Source organism: Ambystoma mexicanum, chromosome 2q (genome assembly GCF_040938575.1).
Source record: "Ambystoma mexicanum isolate Mex_15411 chromosome 2q, UKY_AmexF1_1, whole genome shotgun sequence".
In the NCBI taxonomy this organism is placed as follows: domain Eukaryota; kingdom Metazoa; phylum Chordata; class Amphibia; order Caudata; family Ambystomatidae; genus Ambystoma; species Ambystoma mexicanum.
The window spans coordinates 579,973,369-579,994,684 of record NC_090924.1 but is presented as its reverse complement, the minus strand read 5'-3'; the positions used below and the strand labels follow the sequence as shown (position 1 = coordinate 579,994,684).

The 21,316-nt window shown below is 48.7% G+C and overlaps 1 protein-coding gene across 9 annotated transcripts in view; it reads left to right on the top strand.

Annotated features, from left to right (window-relative positions):
- NUB1 (negative regulator of ubiquitin like proteins 1) overlaps positions 1-21,316 on the top strand; it is a 1,721,658-nt gene that overhangs the window by 287,631 nt on the left and 1,412,711 nt on the right. For all 9 annotated transcript variants that reach the window (XM_069647724.1, XM_069647720.1, XM_069647723.1 and 6 more), the window contains one exon: positions 6,850-6,920. In XM_069647724.1, coding sequence (XP_069503825.1) covers positions 6,850-6,920 — 71 coding nt within the window. The remainder of the gene's footprint in view (positions 1-6,849; positions 6,921-21,316) is intronic.

The window sequence follows — 21,316 nt, the reverse complement described above, 5'->3', positions numbered from 1 at the left end:
TTGCAGCTTACGCTCCTTCAGGGTGATTAGTTAGTCCAGAAAGTATTATTGTGGGCTACAAAACTGAACTGAGCAACGGACGCTGCGCGCGGCCTTTATAGGCAGGATGACGTCGACGTCGATACGGCGGCTGTCGAGGGACATCGACTCGGACGTCGTCGACGCGCAGCGCCCTCTAGAGAAAAAAATTTTCCGAGGCCAGCAGAGCTGGAAGGAGATATCTAAGATGAGGAATACGTTGGAGGAACATCTCGTCGAAAGAACGTTACAAGGTAAGAAGTAACTTGTTCTTCTGTGTTACAATTTACGTTCTTTCAGGACAGAATACTGTCTTACGCAAGGTAGTACCATAAAGTATTGAGGGAACGCATCAAAACGGAACTGAAGCGAACGGTCACTACGCACGCTATATGTACCAGTGGTGATGTCGACATCGTGACGGGGGCCCTCGAGGGACATCGCGTCGATCGACATCGACGCGCAGCACCCCCGGCTGAAAGAAAATTCAAAGGTAGCTAAAGCTGAATATAGATATATCAAAAGATGAGGAATATGTGGAAGCAACATCCAATCGAAAGAACGTTACCAGGGGCAAGTAATTTGTTCGTCTCCCACCTCACTCAACCCCTGGAGCAAGGGTAACATGTTTCCCTTGCAGTGCTATTTTCTTCTCTCCTGGCCTTCCCCAGATTTTTCCTGTCGGGCCCTTTATTTTCCCACCATCTCTGTTGGTCTTACTCTTGCCACCTACGACTTTGCTTCTCTTCACCACCACCAGAACCACCTTCATGTTCCTCCTGTTACCATCCCCTCCCTATCCTAATTTGATCTTACTCCCTTCGCTACCTCTCCTGCTCCTCCTATCACTGCATTCTTCCTCTATGCCTCAGGCCTTTCCTTTATCTAGCTGCCTCCAAACTCACACTGTCCACTTTGCCAAAGAGCTAAACATTCCCTTTATCTCCCCAGGTTTTTGTGGGATTGCTAAATCCCTCCCCCGGGGTAAGCCTTTCGACAGGGTCTGCACCTCTGGGCTGTTTTCTTTCACCTTTTGAGGTTAGGTAGTTTTCAATTGTCTTACAGGTGTAGGTGTACCTGTGTAGAGTGGGTTTCCTGCACAATGAGGATTGTGCCTAGATTAGGTTGACTCACCAAGTTTATTTTGAGAATGCCTTTGCATGGTTGTGTGATATCCTTGCTGCTCGGGCAGTGGAACCACTGGTGGCTCTGAAGCATCTTCACATTCTGTAGTCCTGGTCAACTAGGAGTTCTATCGGCCACTTTTACTCCCTAAAAATAGACAAATACTCCCAAAAAATAAAAATAGGGAGTAGAAATACTCCCAACAAAAAATGGGAAACAGATACATATGACCTTGTGCCCCTGCTTTCACTCACACAGCCCCATGGATATGTTTGGACCAGCAGTGCACGTAGTAACACAGGAAGAAACTGCTATTATAACTGCCTGATTGGAAGAAATAAACCTGTATCTTTTAATCTGTATGCATAACTAGGTGCAAATAAATAATTATTACAAAAACATTTCAGTTTGCTTATAGAATACTCAGATTGGGAATTGGACTTATATTTTTACTCCCTAAAAAATCATTTTACTCCCAACTTTAAAAAATAGGGAGTAAAATACTCTCACTTTTCTGGATTACTGGCTGCGCTGATGTGCCCACTTTTGTTTTGTTCACTTATTTGGGCCATAATAATGTGACTAGACTTCGAATCAGACCAGATCAGAACATCACCTTCATTTCATCACTGTTTTCCTTTCTGAGCACAGGGAAAAGAACCCCATGTCATTCTGTATTTTATTAATCATGATGGCACCCCACTGGTATGCACCATGTTCACCTCCCACTGCCATTTCAGCAGCAACAAGCTACTCCTCTTCTGCACAGCCTGTTCACCAGGTCTGTGAAGCATAGCTTCTAAAGGTGATTTATCTTTTACAGCAGAGTCATAAATAATGTATGTTTTGCAGCACAAAATCGCATTTATTGCAAGATTTTTGCATGGCCTCTTAATAACGCAAAAATGCTGCAATAAATGCAATTATGTGCTGCATAACTTGATTTTGTATGCTGCAAAATATTTAATGGCGCAGTATCCTGGGAGTGGGGAGGGTCTGACCACAAGGCAGCCAACACCTTTGGCTCAGAGAGCCATTTGTGGATTCATGAGCATACGCTCAGACACCTGTTACCTCCTTTGTCCACAGTAACTCACAGTAATGTAATTCGTTGCGATTTGTGGTGAGTCAGAAGAAGGGCATGATATATATATTTTTTTTAAAGTAAAGGATAAAGCCTAACTTCTCCTAGGTCGGTGGGTGGTCCCTGCATATATTTCTAACTAAGGTGCTTGTTATTCAGTCGTGCATGTCCAAAACAAATAGTCTGTGGTCCAAAACTATCCTAACTGACACTAAGCACCTGCCCTGCTCTGAGGGATTCTAAGATTGTAGGCATCTTGAGGTGCATCCCGCGCCCATTCTACTCGAAGCGGTTAATGGCCGCCACATCGTTTGCCTGCCTGTGCACACTGTAAAGGTGCACGGCCTGCGGTTGCCGTGATTGGCTGCCTGGCCCCTTATCCTGCACCCACTGCCACCGCCAGGCGGAAGCCGCCGCGCGGAAGCTAGTGCCGAAGGGCGAGCTGAAGGATCTGTCTGCGCCTGTCTGCGGCCGTTCGTGCCGTCGGCCTAACTCTCTGCCTCTGCCTCATCCGAACATGGATCCATGGGAGTACTTTGACCCCCTCCCTACACTTAACCACCTGATATAGGCAATGACCTAAACCCCCTATTGATCCTTGCATTCTAACTTTTGCACTTTCTCCTTGCTTAGACACAGTTTTTGTCGTGCACCTATGGACTACTGGGTTGTATCAATTAACTTAACATGATACTCAGCATGTTGCTCGGTCTGCTGACCAGAAGCCTATTCACCTCATAAACGTACCCTCCTGCCTATATATGCACATGCCCTGCTTCAAGGTAGCTAGATTGTGCATTTTAGTCACGGCTGGGATGATTGCATTCAGGTGCCCCCATTGTCTATGCATTCTTAGTCATTGTTGGGTTTTTGCACTTAGGTGCCTCCCTTGTTCTTTTGCATTTTAGTCACTGCTGGGATTGTTGCACTTAGGTGCTGCCCTTGTTCTATTGCATCTTAGTCATTGCTGGGATTGTTGCACCTAGGTGCCTCCCTTGTTCTTTTGCATTTTAGTCATTGCTGGGATTGTTGCACCTAGGTGCCCCCCTTGTTCTTTTGAATTTTAGTCACTGCTGGGATTGTTGCACCTAGGTGCCTCCCTTGTTCTTTTGCATTTTAGTCACTGCTGGGATTGTTGCATCTAGGTGCCTCCATTGTCTGTGCATCTTTAGTCATTGCTGGTATTGTCACACTCAAGTGCCATTGCTACTTGTCTCCCAACATGTGCATTACTAAGACTTGCCTACATACATACTCTGTTCCCTACTCTGGACCACTCTCACCATTATCATAACAATGGCCCACACCAATGCCACACCTTGTAATCTTCAAGAAAGAAATATGCGACTTAGAGCGAGACTACCACATCTGTACGACCTTAAAAACAAAAGAACAAGACCCCCTGGTTCCACGCTAACTCTAACTGCCTCTGATTCCAACCCCTCTGCCCTAGCTGCAGAAAGACGCCCTAAAATACACATTGGGTCTCTTCTGGTTGTGAAAGAGGTCAATCTTCCTAATCCCAGACCTACCCAAAAATAATCACAACCCCTACCTTATCAGGAGCCCTCATCAATGTGAGGTCCTTCATAGCACACAATACGGAAATTGCCGACACACTAGCCTTGGACAACTTAGATCTCCTAGCTATCACTGAGACCTGGCTCCATGATGCTGCTGGCCCCGCACTCATGATTGCCATACCAGACGGCTACAATATACCAAGAGTCAATCGGCCTAACTCTAGGGGAGGTGGCCTGGCCATCATTGCCAAAACGAAATTAGCTGTAAGGCTCACCCCACACCCAGCTATCACATTTTGCGAACTTCTTTCTGCTAAAATACCTATCTCTAACAACAGTACACTAACTGTCCTTCTGGTGTATAGACCACCAGGCCCATTAGGTAACTTTGAGGAAGACCTATCTAGCCTCTTTACAAATATCATCAAAGATTCCACTCAGCTCCTGCTACTAGGCGACTTTAACTTGGGATTCAATGACGGCACGGACAAACAGGCCCACTCCATCCAATCAATCCTAGTCGATCATGGCCTTACCCAAAAAGTCCTAGCCCTACACATATAAAAGGATGGACATTAGATTGAATAGCTAACCGAAACTGCGCCACTACCATTTCCAACATTTTACCACAAACGTGGACTGACCACCACCTCATCTGCTTCTCATCCACCATCAAGCCTCCTAAACTAGATAAGCTTGAAACAGCTCCACCTATGCCTACTAGAAGCAAAAAAGAATTCACAGTTGAAAAACTACTTCCACTCCTCCTACCAGCCCTCACCGCTAACGCTATCAATTCTGACTCTAACCGGCTAGTTGAGACATTCAACAACACTATGTCCAAAGCCTTGGATACTATTGCCCCTATCAAATTGTGCAAAAGTAAACGAGAATCTCATCTTAACTCATGGTTCACCCCCCACCTCAAAGAATTACGGATCCAAAAACGTAAACTCCAAGCTATTTGGAAGCATACACCTTTAGTTGAGAATAAAAACTCACTCGACAACCTGGCCAAAAAATATAAGAAGGAAATGATCCAAACTAAAAAGAATACATTTAACGAGAGAATTAGCAAAGCCAACTCTAATTCCAAAGAACTCTTCTCCATCCTCCGGGAAATGGAAAACCCAATCACTCCAATAGATAATGTCCCCAAAGACAAACAATGGTGCACTAGCTTCCAACATGCTTTAGCTAATAAAATCACAACCCTACAAACGAAAATTGCAAAGAAGAAAGCAACCCTGAATTCCACTGGAACCCATACCTCCCACAAGGCAGATGCAACTATAACAGTCATTCAAAGTAACTGCAAACCATTTAGATGTACCAACATAACCATATTGGAAACGGAAAAGGTGATATTATCCTTGAAACCATCCAACTGCCAAGGTGACAGCTGCCCAGCACAAGTTATCAAGGATGCAGCTAGAGACCTAGCGCCCTTCATTTCTAAATTAATAAATTCCTCCTTCAGATCCAGTACCGTACCCACCAACCTCAAAGAATCCTAGGTTGACCCAGCCATCCCGACCAATTATAGGCCCATTACCACAGTCCCATTTCTCCTCAAAATCATTGACAGAGTAGCCTACCTCCAGATCCGAAATTATCTGGAAACAAACCAACTACTAGGATCACGCCAATCTGGCTTCAGACCACTACATGGTACTGAAACGGCCCTACTCAACCTTAAGACACAAATCGACAAGTTGAAGGATAAAGGTAAAACAGCTATGCTCCTCCTCCTTGACTTATCAGCGGCCTTTGACCTAGTGGACCACGCAGTGTTATGCAACCATCTAGCGTCTGCCGCCCATTTCTCAAGTGAAGCTATAGCCTGGGTACAATCCTTCCTAGCCAACCGTACGATGAGAGTGTTCTCCCCATTAGCCTCAGCGGACCCAGTACATATCACATGTGGCGTCCCTCAAGGTTCATGTGTCTCCCCCACAATGTACAATATCTTCACTAAGCCATTCTTCGACAAACTTGACAGATTGGGGGTGACCTACACCAATTATGCGGACGATACGCAGATCCTCATACCACTATCTGGCAACTTTGTTGAAGACACAGCTCTAGTAAATAAGATTTACCTCATCATTCAGGCATGGATGGCCTCTCACGGCCTCTACCTGAATGACGACAAAACAGAGATAGTGATACTGGGTTCCGACTCCAACCTCAAAAAACTTAGCCCCAACTATAGTGCCTTCAATATAGACGGCAATGTAATCAAAGTGGCAACGGAAGTAAAAACGCTAGGTTTCTACCTCGACTCCACTTTATCTCTCAAAAAACAAGTCAATTCCCTGGCTTCCTCCACAGCCTTCACTTGCAAATTAATCAGGGCCTGCAGACAGTACTTGTCTAAAACCAATTGCATCACACTAGCCAATGCCCTAGTAATGTCCAAACTGGATTACTGCAATGCCCTATATGCGGGCGCCAATAAAACTGTCACAATCAAACTGCAAATATTGCAGAATAATGCTCTTAGAGCAGCCCTTGACATACCCCGTAGAGCACACATATCCTTGCATTGCCTTTATTATTAGCATTTGCCCCTCAGGGTATTCTGAATGTATCATTCAATGTGGCTGTGTTCTAATGTTGTATAGAGAAAGTTCTTCTATCTGCGTATAGCCCATGGTGCGTCACTAAGTAGTGACCCCCAGATGGTATGATATAAAACTGTCTGAAAATCAAAGGGTCCCTTCATGTTCATGTTTAGAATGTGGTACGATGTTGTTATATCGCCAAGCTTTTTCTCACCTAGTTTTTTGCCGAAGGTCTTAAGCCGAAAAAACACATGGAAGATAATGGTGGTGCAGTTAAGGCCATATAAAGGGTAGGGGGTGTGGGGAATAGGGACTAGATAATGGGGAAGGTGAGGCTTGGGGAAAGGAACCCCCCCAATAACAAAACAACTATTTCGATGTGTTTTTTCAGCCAAAGATTTTCAGCAAAAAAACTCCATGAAAAAAAGTCTGGCGATCTAAGAACATAGAACCTGGAATGCATAAGGACTGCTTTCATAACTAAACTGAAAGTTATTCTCATCTACTGTCCCCTTTTGTTTTGTTTTTTTAGAGTGGCACAAGCTTATGGACTTTCAGAACAGCACATAAAAATAATTATAAATAGGAAACAACTAGACATTGGTAGGTTTGTTTATCCTTAATTATACAGCGTTAAGGTTCTTTTTATTGTTTGAAATCCCAACTTGTCAAATCCATTCCCTTATTCTTGTAAAACATGTGAATTTGCTTTTAACATATTTAAGAGAAAGCAAGCTTATTTATTTTTATTTTACTGTTTAGCATACTGCCGCTGATCGTGTTGAATAAGCCCATGTGTCTGCTGCTTTAACTCTGTTATGAAAAGATGCTTACGTGGCATTACACTGGCATCATAGGGACCTCTTAAAATGTTTTTAAACATAGTAACAATCCAAACAAACTGATACATGGATTACATTGTAACCTTTCCTCAAATAGTTTATTGGCATAAGCATTAATGTTAATTGATTTTACACAGTTGTCAATTTGTGAAGAGTGCTTACAAGCTGGGAGATATTAAAGGGCAGATTTTCCATAAAGCATGCACTGATTCAATTAAAGAAAAGAAAGGCTCCTGTTACGTTGTCTCTTTCCTATCAGCAAGGGATTAAACATTGAAACAACCACAATTCCATCAAACTAGGGAAGGAAAATATAAATCAAATGAACAGTAATGCGCAGCTCTTCCTCCAATCCCTTCTGTCCACGCTAATTTCTCGACTCCTTACCTATTCCTCCCTTGTTTCTTAATCCAAAACTTGCATGAACACTGCTTGCACATTTACCTTAGTAATCTTTGAACCTTCAAACTATTGTCTCCATCCTTGACCTGTAGTCAATGGGCCTCATTATGACCCTGGCGTTAGCCGTGCCGGTAATTACCAGCACGCCTGCTGCCGGAGTCTTGAATTTTGAGGTAATGGGCAATTACCAGGGCATTACAACCCCGGCAGGTGGACCCGGTAATTGCCCATTGCTGGGTGGCGCAAAATATTACTCCCCCATTCCCATATGAGTCTCATTGGACTCTATGGGAATGGGGAGGATGGATGCACCGGCACCATTCATGAATGGTGCCGGTGCATCCGTCGAGATATGCGAGCGGGTGCCTTTCAGTCCGCTAGGTCAGACCTGGTGGGCTGAAAGGCACCCTCTCGCATAACTCGTTTGCCGGTTGTTACTTACCACTCTGGTATTTGATTGGAGCGTGGTAAGCAGACCTCACCAAGGAAGGGAATGTGTGATAGGTACAATCCAGCCTCAGGAATCCTGCTCCCCTGAATTCAAAGATTCAGGCTTCCTCAAAAGATGGGCTCTTTTCCACAATGTACCCCTCTGCAAATTGGATGAGGACTAGCAGAGAAGTCTATCCCATAAAAGAGCGGGGCAGAAACACACACCGCCAAACCAATGCTGCAAAGGAAATACAGAATGATTAGGAAAGATATGGTAATGTGGAATCAAATCAACACAATCCGATAACTCTGGGAATACCTAAAGGTTGGTTGTCGTGGTGTAGAGATATGTGTTGCACCTACAAGAAAACCCAAATGTAAGAAATCTGTACTAACTAAGATTCTACCTATGACTGTAATTCGCTACACAGACCTGAGAAGTGGAATTCCCATGGGATATCAAAAAGGGAAGGAACAACAACGGCAGGTATACAACAACAAACAGGAAGGTTAGTAAAGGGAGTAATACCCGGGCGGCACGAGGGTCGCACTAGTCACGGGATGGTGCATGAACTGGAAAGCGTCACTTAAATGCACAGTGGAGAAGTTCAGTAGTTTGAGTCAATGCAGAGTTCCAGGAATCCACACCACGATGGAAGTGAAGTTGTGGTTCAGGTAAGGTAAACAGACAACTGAGGATGAAAGCAGAAAGTGTCTTTACCTTGTTAGGGTACTGTTTGGGGAGAGAGAAGGCAGAAGCAGTCCGGAGGCGTTCCGAGGTCGGCAACAGGAATCAAGGAATGGACCGACGGAGAAGGCAGAAGCAGTCCGGAGGCGTTCCGAGGTCGGCAACAGGAATCAAGGAATGGGCCGAAGGAGAAGGCAGAAGCAGTCCGGAGGCGTTCCGAGGTCGGCAACAGGAATCAAGGAATGGGCCGAAGGAGAAGGCAGAAGCAGTCCGGAGGCGTTCCGAGGTCGGCAACAGGAATCAAGGAATGGACCGACGGAGAAGGCAGAAGCAGTCCGGAGGCGTTCCGAGGTCGGCAACAGGAATCAAGGAATGGACCGAAGGAGAAGGCAGAAGCAGTCCGGAGGCGTTCCGAGGTCGGCAACAGGAATCAAGGAATGGACCGAAGGAGAAGGCAGAAGCAGTCCGGAGGCTTTCGGAGGTCGGCAATAGGCATAATGGATTAAAGGCTGAGGTAATCCAGGAGCGGGAAATAACCGAAGAAGAGTAACGCCACAATTAGCAACTAGTTGTTTGAGCTCTTCGGTTTATATGGTGCAGGGGAGCGGGGCCTCCTTACGTGCTGTCCGTGCGCGGAACGCCTCAGCTGACCTGGCGTCCTCCGCTGCACGGCCAGGCGCCATGGCAACCGATACCTGAGCCATAGCGAGGATCTGGAGTGCGCCGTACCTCGCATGTATTTCCTGGAAAAGGCAGGTACTGCAGGTCCGTGTCGGGGAAATATAACATCGGTCCAGTAACAACAGTACCAGCAAGCTTACCGGTACCGTTGTTACCGGACCGGCAAACTTGTAATGAGCCCAATGTCTTATTCTTTTATTCCTTCTGTTCTCTAATGGAACTGTTTTCTCCAGCATGGGGTCTGGCATGGATCCACATGCTCATGAAATATTCCTTGTCGTCAGGCTGGGAATCCTCGGTAAAATAAAAAACTGTTTCACCTTCACTCAAAAACTGTATTTCAACTCTAAACCAATCACTGTCCTCTGGGTCAAACTGCCCCCATCAAATGACAGTCCTCTCCCTAAGCCCTCCTCTGGCAGCCATCTTCAGATTTTTACTGCACCCCTCAGTGTTGGAGTCCTCGAGTTTGCTCTCTGAGCTGTTTGTATGCGCTCTTTTCTTCATCTGCCGACAACAAGTACCCGTTGTCTGTGAAGTTCCGTGCCCCTCAAGGGGGAAGATCGTCGAAGATTCTACAAGGCCTTGGGCCTACTTTGCTTGCTCCGACCATGATGGAGGAGGAGGAGGGAAAGTCCCTCTTCAGGCCTTGCACCAAATGCGTGCTACGGAACATGTTTGTCGAGGACATGCACCTGCAACGCCTCAACTTCCTACACCCGGACCACAAGGGGGTAGAGTGTGAGATATGCCTTGGTTTCTCCAAGAAGACGAGCGACAGGTGTAGTATGCTGGCAGCATGGCTTATTGCCAAGGCCTCTGACCCGTGTTCCGAGCAGGGTCATGCCTCACCAAGGACTGGGCGGTCTGAGGAGCGGTCTTCTAAGTCGTTGGAGGCCACCTCAGCGGCTCCTAAAGTGGATAGGGCACAATCAACAACAGCTTCCACCTCCATTGCCAGCCAACAATCAAGCTCCTCTTCGAAGAGGAAGTCATCTACCCCAGCTAAACTGCGTGAGAAATCTGAGAAGCAGCAGGCTGAGGATAAGAGGCCCAACAGCCTAAGCAGGCTAACCGACACAGACTAGGACTTCTACTGCCACGACAGCTAAGGGTGCTGATCCTGCGAGGGTAGCTCCCACGGCTCCGAAAGTGTGCCAAGGCGCGACACTGCCGCAGTGAATTTGGCCAAGTCTGCAGGCACTCCAGAAGGGGTGACACCGGCTCAGGCCTCTGCTCAAGACCCTCAGGTGAGGAAAAATGAGGGGGTTGTGGAGTCCCCGACATAGCCCTCCCACAAAGGTCTCGTCCACAGACGAGGCAGACCAGAAGTCCCTACTCGCAGTTCATGAGAATGTTGAAGAGGATGACGACTGCGACGACGGCACAGGGCCTAGTTTTCTTGTTGTACCTTCTCAGCCAGAGGGACATTTCCTTTGATATTCTGTCGGCTCTACACACCTTGGTGTCCGAGATCCAGATGAGGATGCCTCCGCTTCTGGTACCTGTGGTCCCCCAGGTCCCTGATCAACCTCCCGCAATGAAGAGAAAGCATCATCCAATGCCCCCAAATCAACCACCGCCACCACATCGGGTCCCTTCGCCCAGAGCAGACCCAGACACGGGTACTGGGATGGATACAGCCACGATGACGGATGATGAGGATATAGTTGCAGTGGACTGTTTTTGGATGCTCCACATAGGTTGTCCCCAACGGATGAGGTGGGATCGCCCCATTTCCTGCCTCTGAACTATTCCAGCTGGTGCCAGAGGAAACCAAGAAGAAGGGCTTCTTGTACTGGAGGCATGAGCCCAAGAGGAAGACTATCATGGCGTTGGCCCTTCTGAACGATATTTGGGATGAGGACCTGCACCTCATGAAGAACCTTTGCATGGCCCCAACCAAACTGGATAGGCTGGAGAAGAAATATAGGGTGTCTGTCTCCGCACCCAAGTGCCTGAGGTCGCAGCCTTCGCCGGATTCAGTGGTATAGGCGGCCGCGAGGAAACAGTCGACCAACCTGTGCTCGTCTTCGGTACCCCCGGACAGTGAGGGGGGAAAAGGATGGACGACAAGGGAAAGGAGGTGATTTACACTGCAGTGTCCACTATCAAGGCAGCCAAGGCACTGGCGATCCTAGCCAGGTATGACCGGGAGTTGTGGTACAAGCTCGGGCCGATTCTGGAGTTACTCCTCGACGATAAGACGATGGAGGCGATCGCCCTCTTCCAGGAAGGGGAAGTGGCGTCTGATCATGTCATCACAGTGGCATTGGATGTCGCCGACTCTGGGTTCAGACAAATGGGGAGCCACGAATTTCCATCCGGAGGTCCAGGCGAAGGTGCTGGACATGCCCTTCGAAGGAAAGAATCTGTTTGGGAAGGTCCTCGACGAGTCCCTCCAGACCTTCAAAGCGGATATGGAGACAGCCCGTTCCCTGGGCACTCTCCAGCAGCAATGCTCTTTTTGCTCCTCCAGGGGAAAGTCGAGCAGGTCTTCCAAAGGTTTCTCCACTTTGTAACCGACAGCGTTTCAGGTCCACAATGCAGGAAGCCTACAGAGGCCGTTGCCAGGCCTATGGTATCGGAGGACAGCATCACTGTTGCCCGCAGGGCAGGACGCCGGCGCCAAAGCATACTTGAACCGACGTCCGGCTCCCTCTCGTGCACCCCTGTGGGAGGCTGGCTTACGAAGTTTGTCAGCGAGTAAAGAAAGATCACCACCAACAGATGGGTGCTGGACGCTCTCGCCCAAGGACACACCCTGGAGTTTCAACACAGGTGTCCGCGGATACCTCCGGTTAACAGTCAGGAGCAGCACATCCCTTGGCTCCTTGAAGAGGTACGGGCCATGCTGCGAAAAGGGGGGATATAGCTAGTTCTCCAAACCGCTTTGGCTCCGGAGTCTATTCCAGATAATTTCTGGTCAGAAAGAAGACAAAGGCTGGAGGCCCATCCTAGACCTACGACCGCTGAACAAATACCTAAAGTCCCAAAAGTTCAGGATGGTTGCGTTGCAGTATGTGCTCAGCCAAATGGAAAAAGGAGACTTCTTAACGTTGTTGGACCTGGAAAACACCTACTTTCACATCACCATTCACAAGAAACACTGGATGTTTCTACGTTTTGTGGTGCAGGGACAACACTACCAGTTCACGGCTCTACGTTTTGGCTTGAAGTTGGCCCCCAGAGTGTTCACGAAATACCTGGCACCAGGGGCAGCCCATCTATTTCTACAGGGCATACACGTGTACCCATACCTGGACAAATGGCTGATTTGCGCCCGCTCGCGGGAGCTAACAGACTGACACACAGAGTCACCTGTCCAGCTACTAATGGATCTGGAATTTTCCATCAACTATCCAAAGTCCTGTTTAACGCCATCACAAAACGTGCTGTTCCTAGGTGCCATACTCAATACAGTGCCTTGCCTGGCTTTGCCCTCAGAGGAGAGGACAGCAGCCCTCAAGGGAAGGTTCAACGGCTGCCGTAGACGAAGATGGCCACAGTGCGGGCCATCAAGTCGTTGCTGGGCATGATGCAGTCCTGCATCTACCTCGTCTAGCTCTGCAAGTTGCAAATGCGACCCCTTCAGGAGTTCCTGGATGCCCACTGGATGCAGGTGTCCGGAAGCTTCACGTATAAGATCTCTCTCAACAACAAATTCCGGTGGGCGATGCGATGGTGGGGCGTCCGCTCCAACATTGCCCAGGACACAGGATTTCAAAGGCTGCCATACTATGAGACGGTCATCACGGATGCCTTCCTAGAGGGATGGGGAGTGCACACAGGACGTCTGCACGCCAGAGGCCTGTAGCTGCCGGAGGAGAAGGATCTTTATATCAACATCCTGGAGCTACGGGCGGTGTTCTGGGTCTTCAAGTCGTTCTCACCGTCTCTGAAAGGCAAAGTGGTGAGTGGCTTCACGGACAACACCACCACCATGTTCTACATTGGGAAGCAGTGGGACACTCGATCCTGAGCTCTCTCCAAGGACGCGCAGAACTTGTGGCGCTGGGCCGTCGCACAGGGGATGTTCCTCATCCCTCTCCACCTGGCGGCAGTCAAGAACACCATTGCAGACTCCCTCAGCAGGGCACTGCGCTCCTGCCACGAGTGGGAGCTTCGTCAGGATCAGGTGGACTGCCTATTCGTCAAATGGGGCAGGCCCCAGATTGATCTATTTGCGACTGCAGGGAACTCCAGTGCCAGAAGTTTGCCATCAGATTCCACCAGCTGAGGTGCCTGTGCGACGTGTTCTCCTTCCCATGGGAAGGGCTATTCCTGTACACGTTCCCTCTGTTCCCTCTCCTGCTATGAGTCATCAACACACTCAGAAAGTGTCCATGCAAAATGATGCTCAACGCTGGGAGTAGGAGGAGCCAAGGAGAGGCGCGTAGCCTGCGACTTTGTAAAGAGTACTGGGCAGCAGAGGTAAACGCAAGGAGCTCGTAGTTTCTATGAGAGAACACAGACGAAGGAAGCCTCATCCCTGTGGTGGCGTGACCACAGGGACTTGGTGATGGGCAGTCTGCCTTTCGAGTATTGCCAAAACAACAAAGCCACACAGTACGCGAGAGACCCTGCAACCCGTAGTCTGACTCATCCGCAGAGAGGAAGAGAACCGAGTGAGAGATACCGATGGCATGGAGGAATACGAGCAGCCAAGTAGAGGAAGAGAACCCGAGCGAGCGGTGAGCCCGAAAGTGTTCCTTTGCAAACAGAGGTAACAGAGAGAACGGGAGTACCGGCAGGCCGGTGGGATATCGTTATGTACGAGGAGAACCTAGGCTCAATGAAATTTACAAGATACTGAAAATAATGCCAGTAAAATGGAGCTGTATGAAACGTGACCACGAGAATAATGAATAAATAAGCCTGAGAAAGGTGTCAAAAAATAGATGCCAAGAGAAACTTGTTCCAGTGAAAGTGACGAGCTCCTAAATATAAAGCTGTAGTTAAACTGTGTTAAAGTGATCCTTAAAGTAGAGAGTAAACCTGAAAGGGAAAGCGTTAAGAATTGGAGACAATCGGCCTGGGGAAAAGGGAGGGAATCTAAAAGGGAACTGAAGTCAAGTGAACTAGGACAGAGAAGATGTGATCAGACTGAGCCGCGCCAGGGAAGACTTGAGTTGCTACAAAGGATAGCCAGCTTAAAAAGGCCAGAGCTCCAGAGACGAGAAAGGCATGGATCTGGGAGAGACTATAAGAAAGAGAATTACATAGCCTTTTGAAGTAACTAACCCAAGAGGGGAGAGACAACCTAAGTATATTATAAAAGAACTAGAACCTTGCCAAAAGGTGACGAGATACTATCTGAAGATATCTTATTAACGAAAAATATGAAACCCATAGAAACATTGCCATAAGGGACCGACAAGAAGGAAGAGGTATTTTCCTAGTATAATCTAAGTTTGGCAAATAGTGGTAGGGTCAGTTAGACTTTGTTTTGGATAGAGGACATCTTCTTTTCGGAATTCGGACGACTGCTCAAGTGCTCGTTAAGATCATCCACTAGCATCTCACTGTTCACTCCCTGATACAAGAGTAAGAAAGCAGGATGGGTACACTTCTATGTCACTGCACCCTCCCTCTGGAACTCTCTGCCAGTACACATCAGAAATGGACATTACTACCCCACCTTCAAAAAAAGTGTAAAAACCTGAATATTTCTTCAAATGTACCTTCTGCCTTCCATTCTGGTACTGATGTACTCCCTTCATAATCAACGCAAACCTCATCAAAGTCGCCAATGCCGTAAAGACCTTGGGTTTCTACCTCGATTCTACTCTCACTTTCACCAAACAAGTCAATTCCATGGTATCTGCCACTGCATACACATGCAAACTCATCAGAGCTGGCAAACCATTTCTACCCAACAACAGCTGCATCACTTTGTCCAGAGCCCTCATTCTGTCCAAATTGGACTATTGTAATGCCCTCTACATCGGTTCCAACAAATGTATTATCAGAAGAATCCAAACTCTCCAAAATAACACCCTCGGAACGGCCCTCGGCGTAGCAAGGAGCGAGCACATATCTGAGATTTGGCGACAAAATAACTGGCTATCTACCAACGACAAAATCTGGCTGAAAACTACCTCGCTCACTCACAAAGCTCTGAATAATGCCGCGCCCAGTTATCTCACTAAAAGATTCTACAGAAAAACTTCAACCAGGCCCACCCGTTTAGTCAATACTAACTGCATTACTATACCTAGATTTAAACAATTGAAAATTGGGGGGAGCAGCTTTCCTGGGTCTGGCGCGCAATATAAATAATTAACGCTGTGATACCTTAGGATCTGGGTTTTACTTAAATGCAATAAATCAATAAAAAATGGCTACGAAACGTGGGTAGTGCCCTAAATAGAAATATCTGGACCCTTTTCCTGTGGTCTTATTTTTGTTAAATGAGTCTAGTGCGTAAGCACCCCTGCTCTTAGAAAAATTCTTAGTGCTCGAAAATGGCCACGCCACAAGATTTTTGCTTGTTCTTTGGCCATATTGTTGTTTGGCCTACTTCCTGCCTTGCCAGGTCCGGAAATCCCACATAAGGTCATACACTTGCCCGGAAAAATCAGCACCTTTCGCAGGCTAGTGATGCCTTTGTCGGTATGTGGGCCAGGTAAGGGGTGAGACTGGTTGGTCCTGCTCCACATCTGTGGAGCCAGAAAGTCTGCATGTGGTGCATGAGTGAAACCAATAGTTTTCCCTGATTGGACAACTACTGGCTGTTTGAATGGTGCAGATCCTGCACTTGGACTTAACTTCCAGGCTGGATTTTGGATAAGAAGTAATTTCTACATATCCGCTTTAAAGCCAATAATCCCTCATAGAAGAACAGCCGACTGAAGATCCATAGAAGACTCCCGAAGAGGCCTGCATTCCCTTCCTGTGTCTGGCCCGGTGACACCCTGTTGGACTACCTGATTTACGAAGGCCCTGCACGGTGCTTCAAACCCTGCACTGGTGAAACCAACTATTCTTGACGTGCTTTCAAAGATCCAGCTATCCTGAGCCTTTGGACGTGTACCTGGACCACCCAGTGAACTGTCCATCTCTAGTGGGCTACCTTGCTAGAAACGTCGCTGTTTGATGTGTGCAACTGGAAGTTTGGTGGTAGTCAGCTAGTGGTATAAGTCCCCTTCCTGCCGAATGTCAGCCTCGAGGGATCCTGTCCTGTAAGGACCTCTACAACCACGACTGGGAAAGACGCCTGCTGTCATCTTTGTGCGGTGTCCATAGCTGGAACTCACCTTCCCCCATGCTGTGAAGTGTTCTGAAGAGGGCTGCATCAGTGAATCTTGCATTTCTCCATCACCACATGTTGCACTCTGGTCCTAGACCCGACCTGAAGAATCCTTGCGTCCGCATCTCCTGGGCACCTTTCAGTGAAACGAACAGTGGGAAATCCAACCTAGAGGGACCCCCAGTCGACCCATCAAGTCATCTGGGAAAATCGGTGTTGGGGATCCGGGGGGTAAGTAAATGCAAAGCATGTTTCGAATGGATTGTGCCCTCCCAACGTATTCCACATCTTTGACATATAATGTCCACAGCTGTATACTTCGGAAACATTTTCGCCATAGGCCGTCCTGCGTCAATGGCGTCGGGTCGATATCCCTCGAAGGCCTCCGTCGAGGACGACATCACTGGATGTTACAAATAGGACACACAGTGCCTGTAGCCTCTGTTCCATTTTTTTCCGCAAACGTATTTGCTTCGGAGATTCGGCGCACCTCATGTATTCCTCGTGAATATGTCTTCTTCTTCAACCCCTCCGACTCCACGGTCAGGCTTCAAGACTGCAAGTCGAAAATGTCGATTACAGACCTGCATTGCATTTTTTTGTGGTGCTTGGGTGAGAGTTGCAACACCGACTGCTTTTCCAAATGCTAGTCGCTAACTGCGAAGGCCTTGCGGGAGCGTAAGGAAAGCTTCAGGAAGGTAGGGGTTCGAAAACCCAGTAAGTCCTGTAAATCCAAGTCTATGGGTATGTCCACTGACAATTGGAGGGGTGACTCTCCGGGTCTCGGTCCCGGACTGCGTCCCGGCATTCGTCGTCCTGTCTCGGCATTCTAGGAAGCGCTGTCACTGGTTACTTCTCTGTCATCCTCAGAGGATGGTGCCGCAAGGAAAGTGGCTTGTCCAACTAAGTCCTCGACTCCGAAGGAATGGGCTGCCTTTAGGGAGCAGATGTTGTCGATTTTCCAATCGCAGGGCACAGTTCCGTCTGCGCCTTCTAACGAAGCCGGCAAGGAACGGTCTCGATCCGTGGCTCGCACGCCTTCGGGCTCGGGTCCCCAGCACGATCCTCATCGGGAACCTTCGAGGTCCCGTTGGGACAAGGCTCAGGATGGTCGCAAAAAAAACATGCTTCCAAGTCTCGGTCCTAGTCCCCAGCGAGACCGCAGAAACCTGCTAAGGGCTCGAGGTTGGTGTCGACTCCGTCAGCGCTGTGTCTGTCGGATATGGACATCGAAGCTTTGCCTTCGTATCCGCCCTCGGCGCCGTTGGGTGCACTCGAAGCTTCAGGGTCTTTTAGCCGAAATTTACTGCCGGAGATCTCTGGTACTGTGGATCCTCCCAGGAAGGCTACTTCCAAGTCTGTAAGGCCAGTTATGGACTCCAGACCCTCAGAGGTTCCGAGAGAAGACATTTACCTCCCCCTGGATGGCATCTATCAGGAGGAGGAAAGGTCCGATTTCGATCTTGACCCTTTTGAGCCTGATGTGGCTAATGTCTTTTCATGGGATAGCCTATTGGAAGACTTGAGACAATCTCTTTGTGATGCTAGTGGCCTGAACACTTCGCCGGAGGTAGAATTTGGCAGGCCTGAGCCTTGGGCTCATGCTGAGTCGTCATACCAGAGACTTATGGCTAGAGTAACTGAATACCTTGGTTGGTCCAGTCCTCCTGAAGCTTTTATTCAGGATGACTTAACATACATTTTGGATCAAGGTCCGTCCTCTGACTGTTGTTTCCATTTTAATTTGACCTTGCAGAAAAGGGTGGGGGCTGCTTGGCAGGCCCTGGAATCTCTTCCGGCAGTTAACAAATTGTTAATGCAAAAATACTGCCCTTCCGGTAGCGACCCCAGCTACCTTTCATCTCACCCCACTCCTGAGAGTTTGGTGGTGGCAGGCGGCGTACCCTACCATCCCTCCTGATAGGGAGGACAAACGCTTCGACGGTTGGGCACGCAAGGTGTTTTCTGCGGGGTATGGTGCTGAAATCAGCCAACTCCACTTGTGCCTTGACAAGATTTTCACACACTCTGTGGAACTGTGTATCTCTTGCGGCTGAGCTTATTCCCAAGGGGGGAGAAAGGGATGGGTTCCTTGCCCTCGTGCCAGATGGCAAGGATGTCATGTGTGAATCCCTTCAGTCGGGTTTGGACACGGCTGACCGTGTTAGCCGGTCCATGGCTGCGAGCACCGTTATACACAGATTTGCGTGGTTGCAGAAGTCTGGTTTTGCCCCGGATGTGCAAGCCCGTCTTTTGAACATGCCCTTTGACGGCACACATTTGTTTGGCAGCAAGGCTGACGAGAGCCTTGAGAGGTTGCAGACCTCAAAAGCTGCAGCAAAATCTTTAAGCGCAGTTGTGCGTCAAGCACCGCATTTTTGACCTAGGGGGCAGCAGTGGAGGGGAGGTTCTTTTCGTTACTACTCCTCTTTTGGTACGACGAGAGGAGCCGCCAGTCAAAGAAAAAGTACCCTTGGTGGTCGGGGAAATAAAGGTGCAAAAGCCGCTCATGCAGCTACCTCGTTGCCTTCAGGCACTGCCAATGCCACTCTAAAACAGTAATGAGGCCATGTCCCATGGTTTGCCGGTTGGGGACATACTGTCTCAGCGTCTCGAAGAATGGCAAGCTATTACTTCGGATGCGTGGGTTCTGGATACAATCACCCACCGCTACTGCCTTCCCTTCCTAAAGCGGCCTCACGACAATCCACTGGGGATTCTCTCTTTGAAGCTTCCAGATTCCTTGTGCAGGAAATCTGGACCCTGCTAGAGAAAGGCACTATAGAACTGGTGCCTGTAGCGGAGAGGAACAAGTCGTGGTATTTCCCTTATTTTTTGTTCCCAAAGAAAGACTGGGGATTGAGACCCATCCTCGAATTGCGTTGGTTGAACAAACTTCTCAGGAAGGACAAGTTCAAGATGGTCATTCTTTCTCAAGTCCTCCAGGCCCTTCAACTTCAGGATTGGTTGGTGTCATTGGACCTTCAGGATGCTTACTTTCATGTGCCGATTCATCCCAAGCACAGGAAGTACCTGAGGTTTGCCGCTGGCGACTCGCATATTGAGTTTCGGGTCCTGCCATTCGGATTGACCTCCGCCCCGAGGCTCTTCACAAAGTTGATGGTGATGGTGGCAGCGTACCTCAGGCGAGGGGGGGATTCACGTCTGCCCCTACCTGGATGACAGGCTGATCCAGGCACATTCTCCCGAACAAGCATTGGATCATCTCAGTCTCACCTGCCACTCCCTCCACAAGCTGGGCTTCTCCCTCAAAGTCGTATCTGACACCTTCCCAGCAGCTCCAGTACATCGGAGCTGTGTTGGACACGTTCTTGGGTAAGTCCTCGCCTCCCATGGTAAGGGCTCATCACATTTTGCAGATGGTGAACAAGTTTCAACATGCCCAGAGTCTCCCGGCTTTCGAATCTCTAAGGTTGCACGGCCTCATGGCATCCTGCATTTTTCTGGTGCCCGGGGCCAGGCTGAGAATGAGATCCCTGCAATGGGTCCTCAAGATGCAGTGGTTGCAGTTCTCGGGCAAGATGTCGGATCCCGTTCAGATTCCACTCTTGGTCTCCCAGGACCTTCTCTGGTGGGCAAACAAGGGGAACCTGATGAAGGAGGAGCTGTTTTGGCAACCATGGCCGGACGTGACTGTAGTGACGGACGCTTCCCTCACAGGATGAGGAGCTCATGCCAGTGGTCGTTGGTCTCTGTCGGAGTCCAAACTCCACATCAACCTGTTAGAGCTGAGGGCCATCAGGCTAGCCCTGCAGGCTATTCTGCCGTCTGTGCGGGGGAAGAGTGTCCTGATCATGACAGACAACAAAGTGGCCATGCATTACCTCAACAAAAAAGGGGTGGGGGTAGGGTCACTCCCGTTGTGCAGAGAGGCAATGCAGCTCTGGGTCTGGGCAATCCAGCAAGAAATGTCACTCTCGGCAGTTCATCTGGCCAGAGAAGAAAATACGGTGGCGGGCGCTCTGAGCAGGCAGAGCACGATCTCTCAAGAGTGGGAGTTGGCTCAGGAAGTCCTTCTGGAGATCTTCGCCCTTTGGGAAAGCCCACAAGTGGATCTCTTCGCCACCAGTGCCAACCAGAAGGGCAAGAGATTCTGCTCGAGGGAATTTCCTCCGAGAGGAACCTTAAGAGACGCATTCGTAGTGGATTGGTCGTTCCCACTGCTGTACGTGTTTCCTCCAGTCCCTATCATTCCTCAAGTGTTATGGATGTTACGGAGGTTCGGATCCCACATGATCCTCATTGCTCCGGATTGGGCCAGGAGTGCGTGGTACCCGGACCTTCTAGAAATGTTCATCTGCCCTCCATGCCATCTTCCCTACCGAGAGGATCTGCTCTCGCGAGGGGGGGGGGTCAGCTTCCCCATCCAGAGGTCAGAACTCTCATCCTTCACGCTTGGTATCCGAAAGATTGTGGTGTAAGGATTGGGACTTCCCGGATGATGTGATGGAGGTGTTGCTTTCGGCCAGGAGGCCAGCAACAAAATCCCTGTACCATTGGCGTAAGTTTTGCGACTGGTGCAGGGGACAAAATGTTGATCCTTTTCAGTGTTCCATTCCTGTGGTTTTGTCTTTCTTGCTTTCTTTTACCCACAGGGGCCTTCAATTGGTTACCAATTAAAGGCTACCTGGCGGCGCTGTCCATCTTTACGCGCTCGTCTGAAGAATGTTCTTACTTTGAA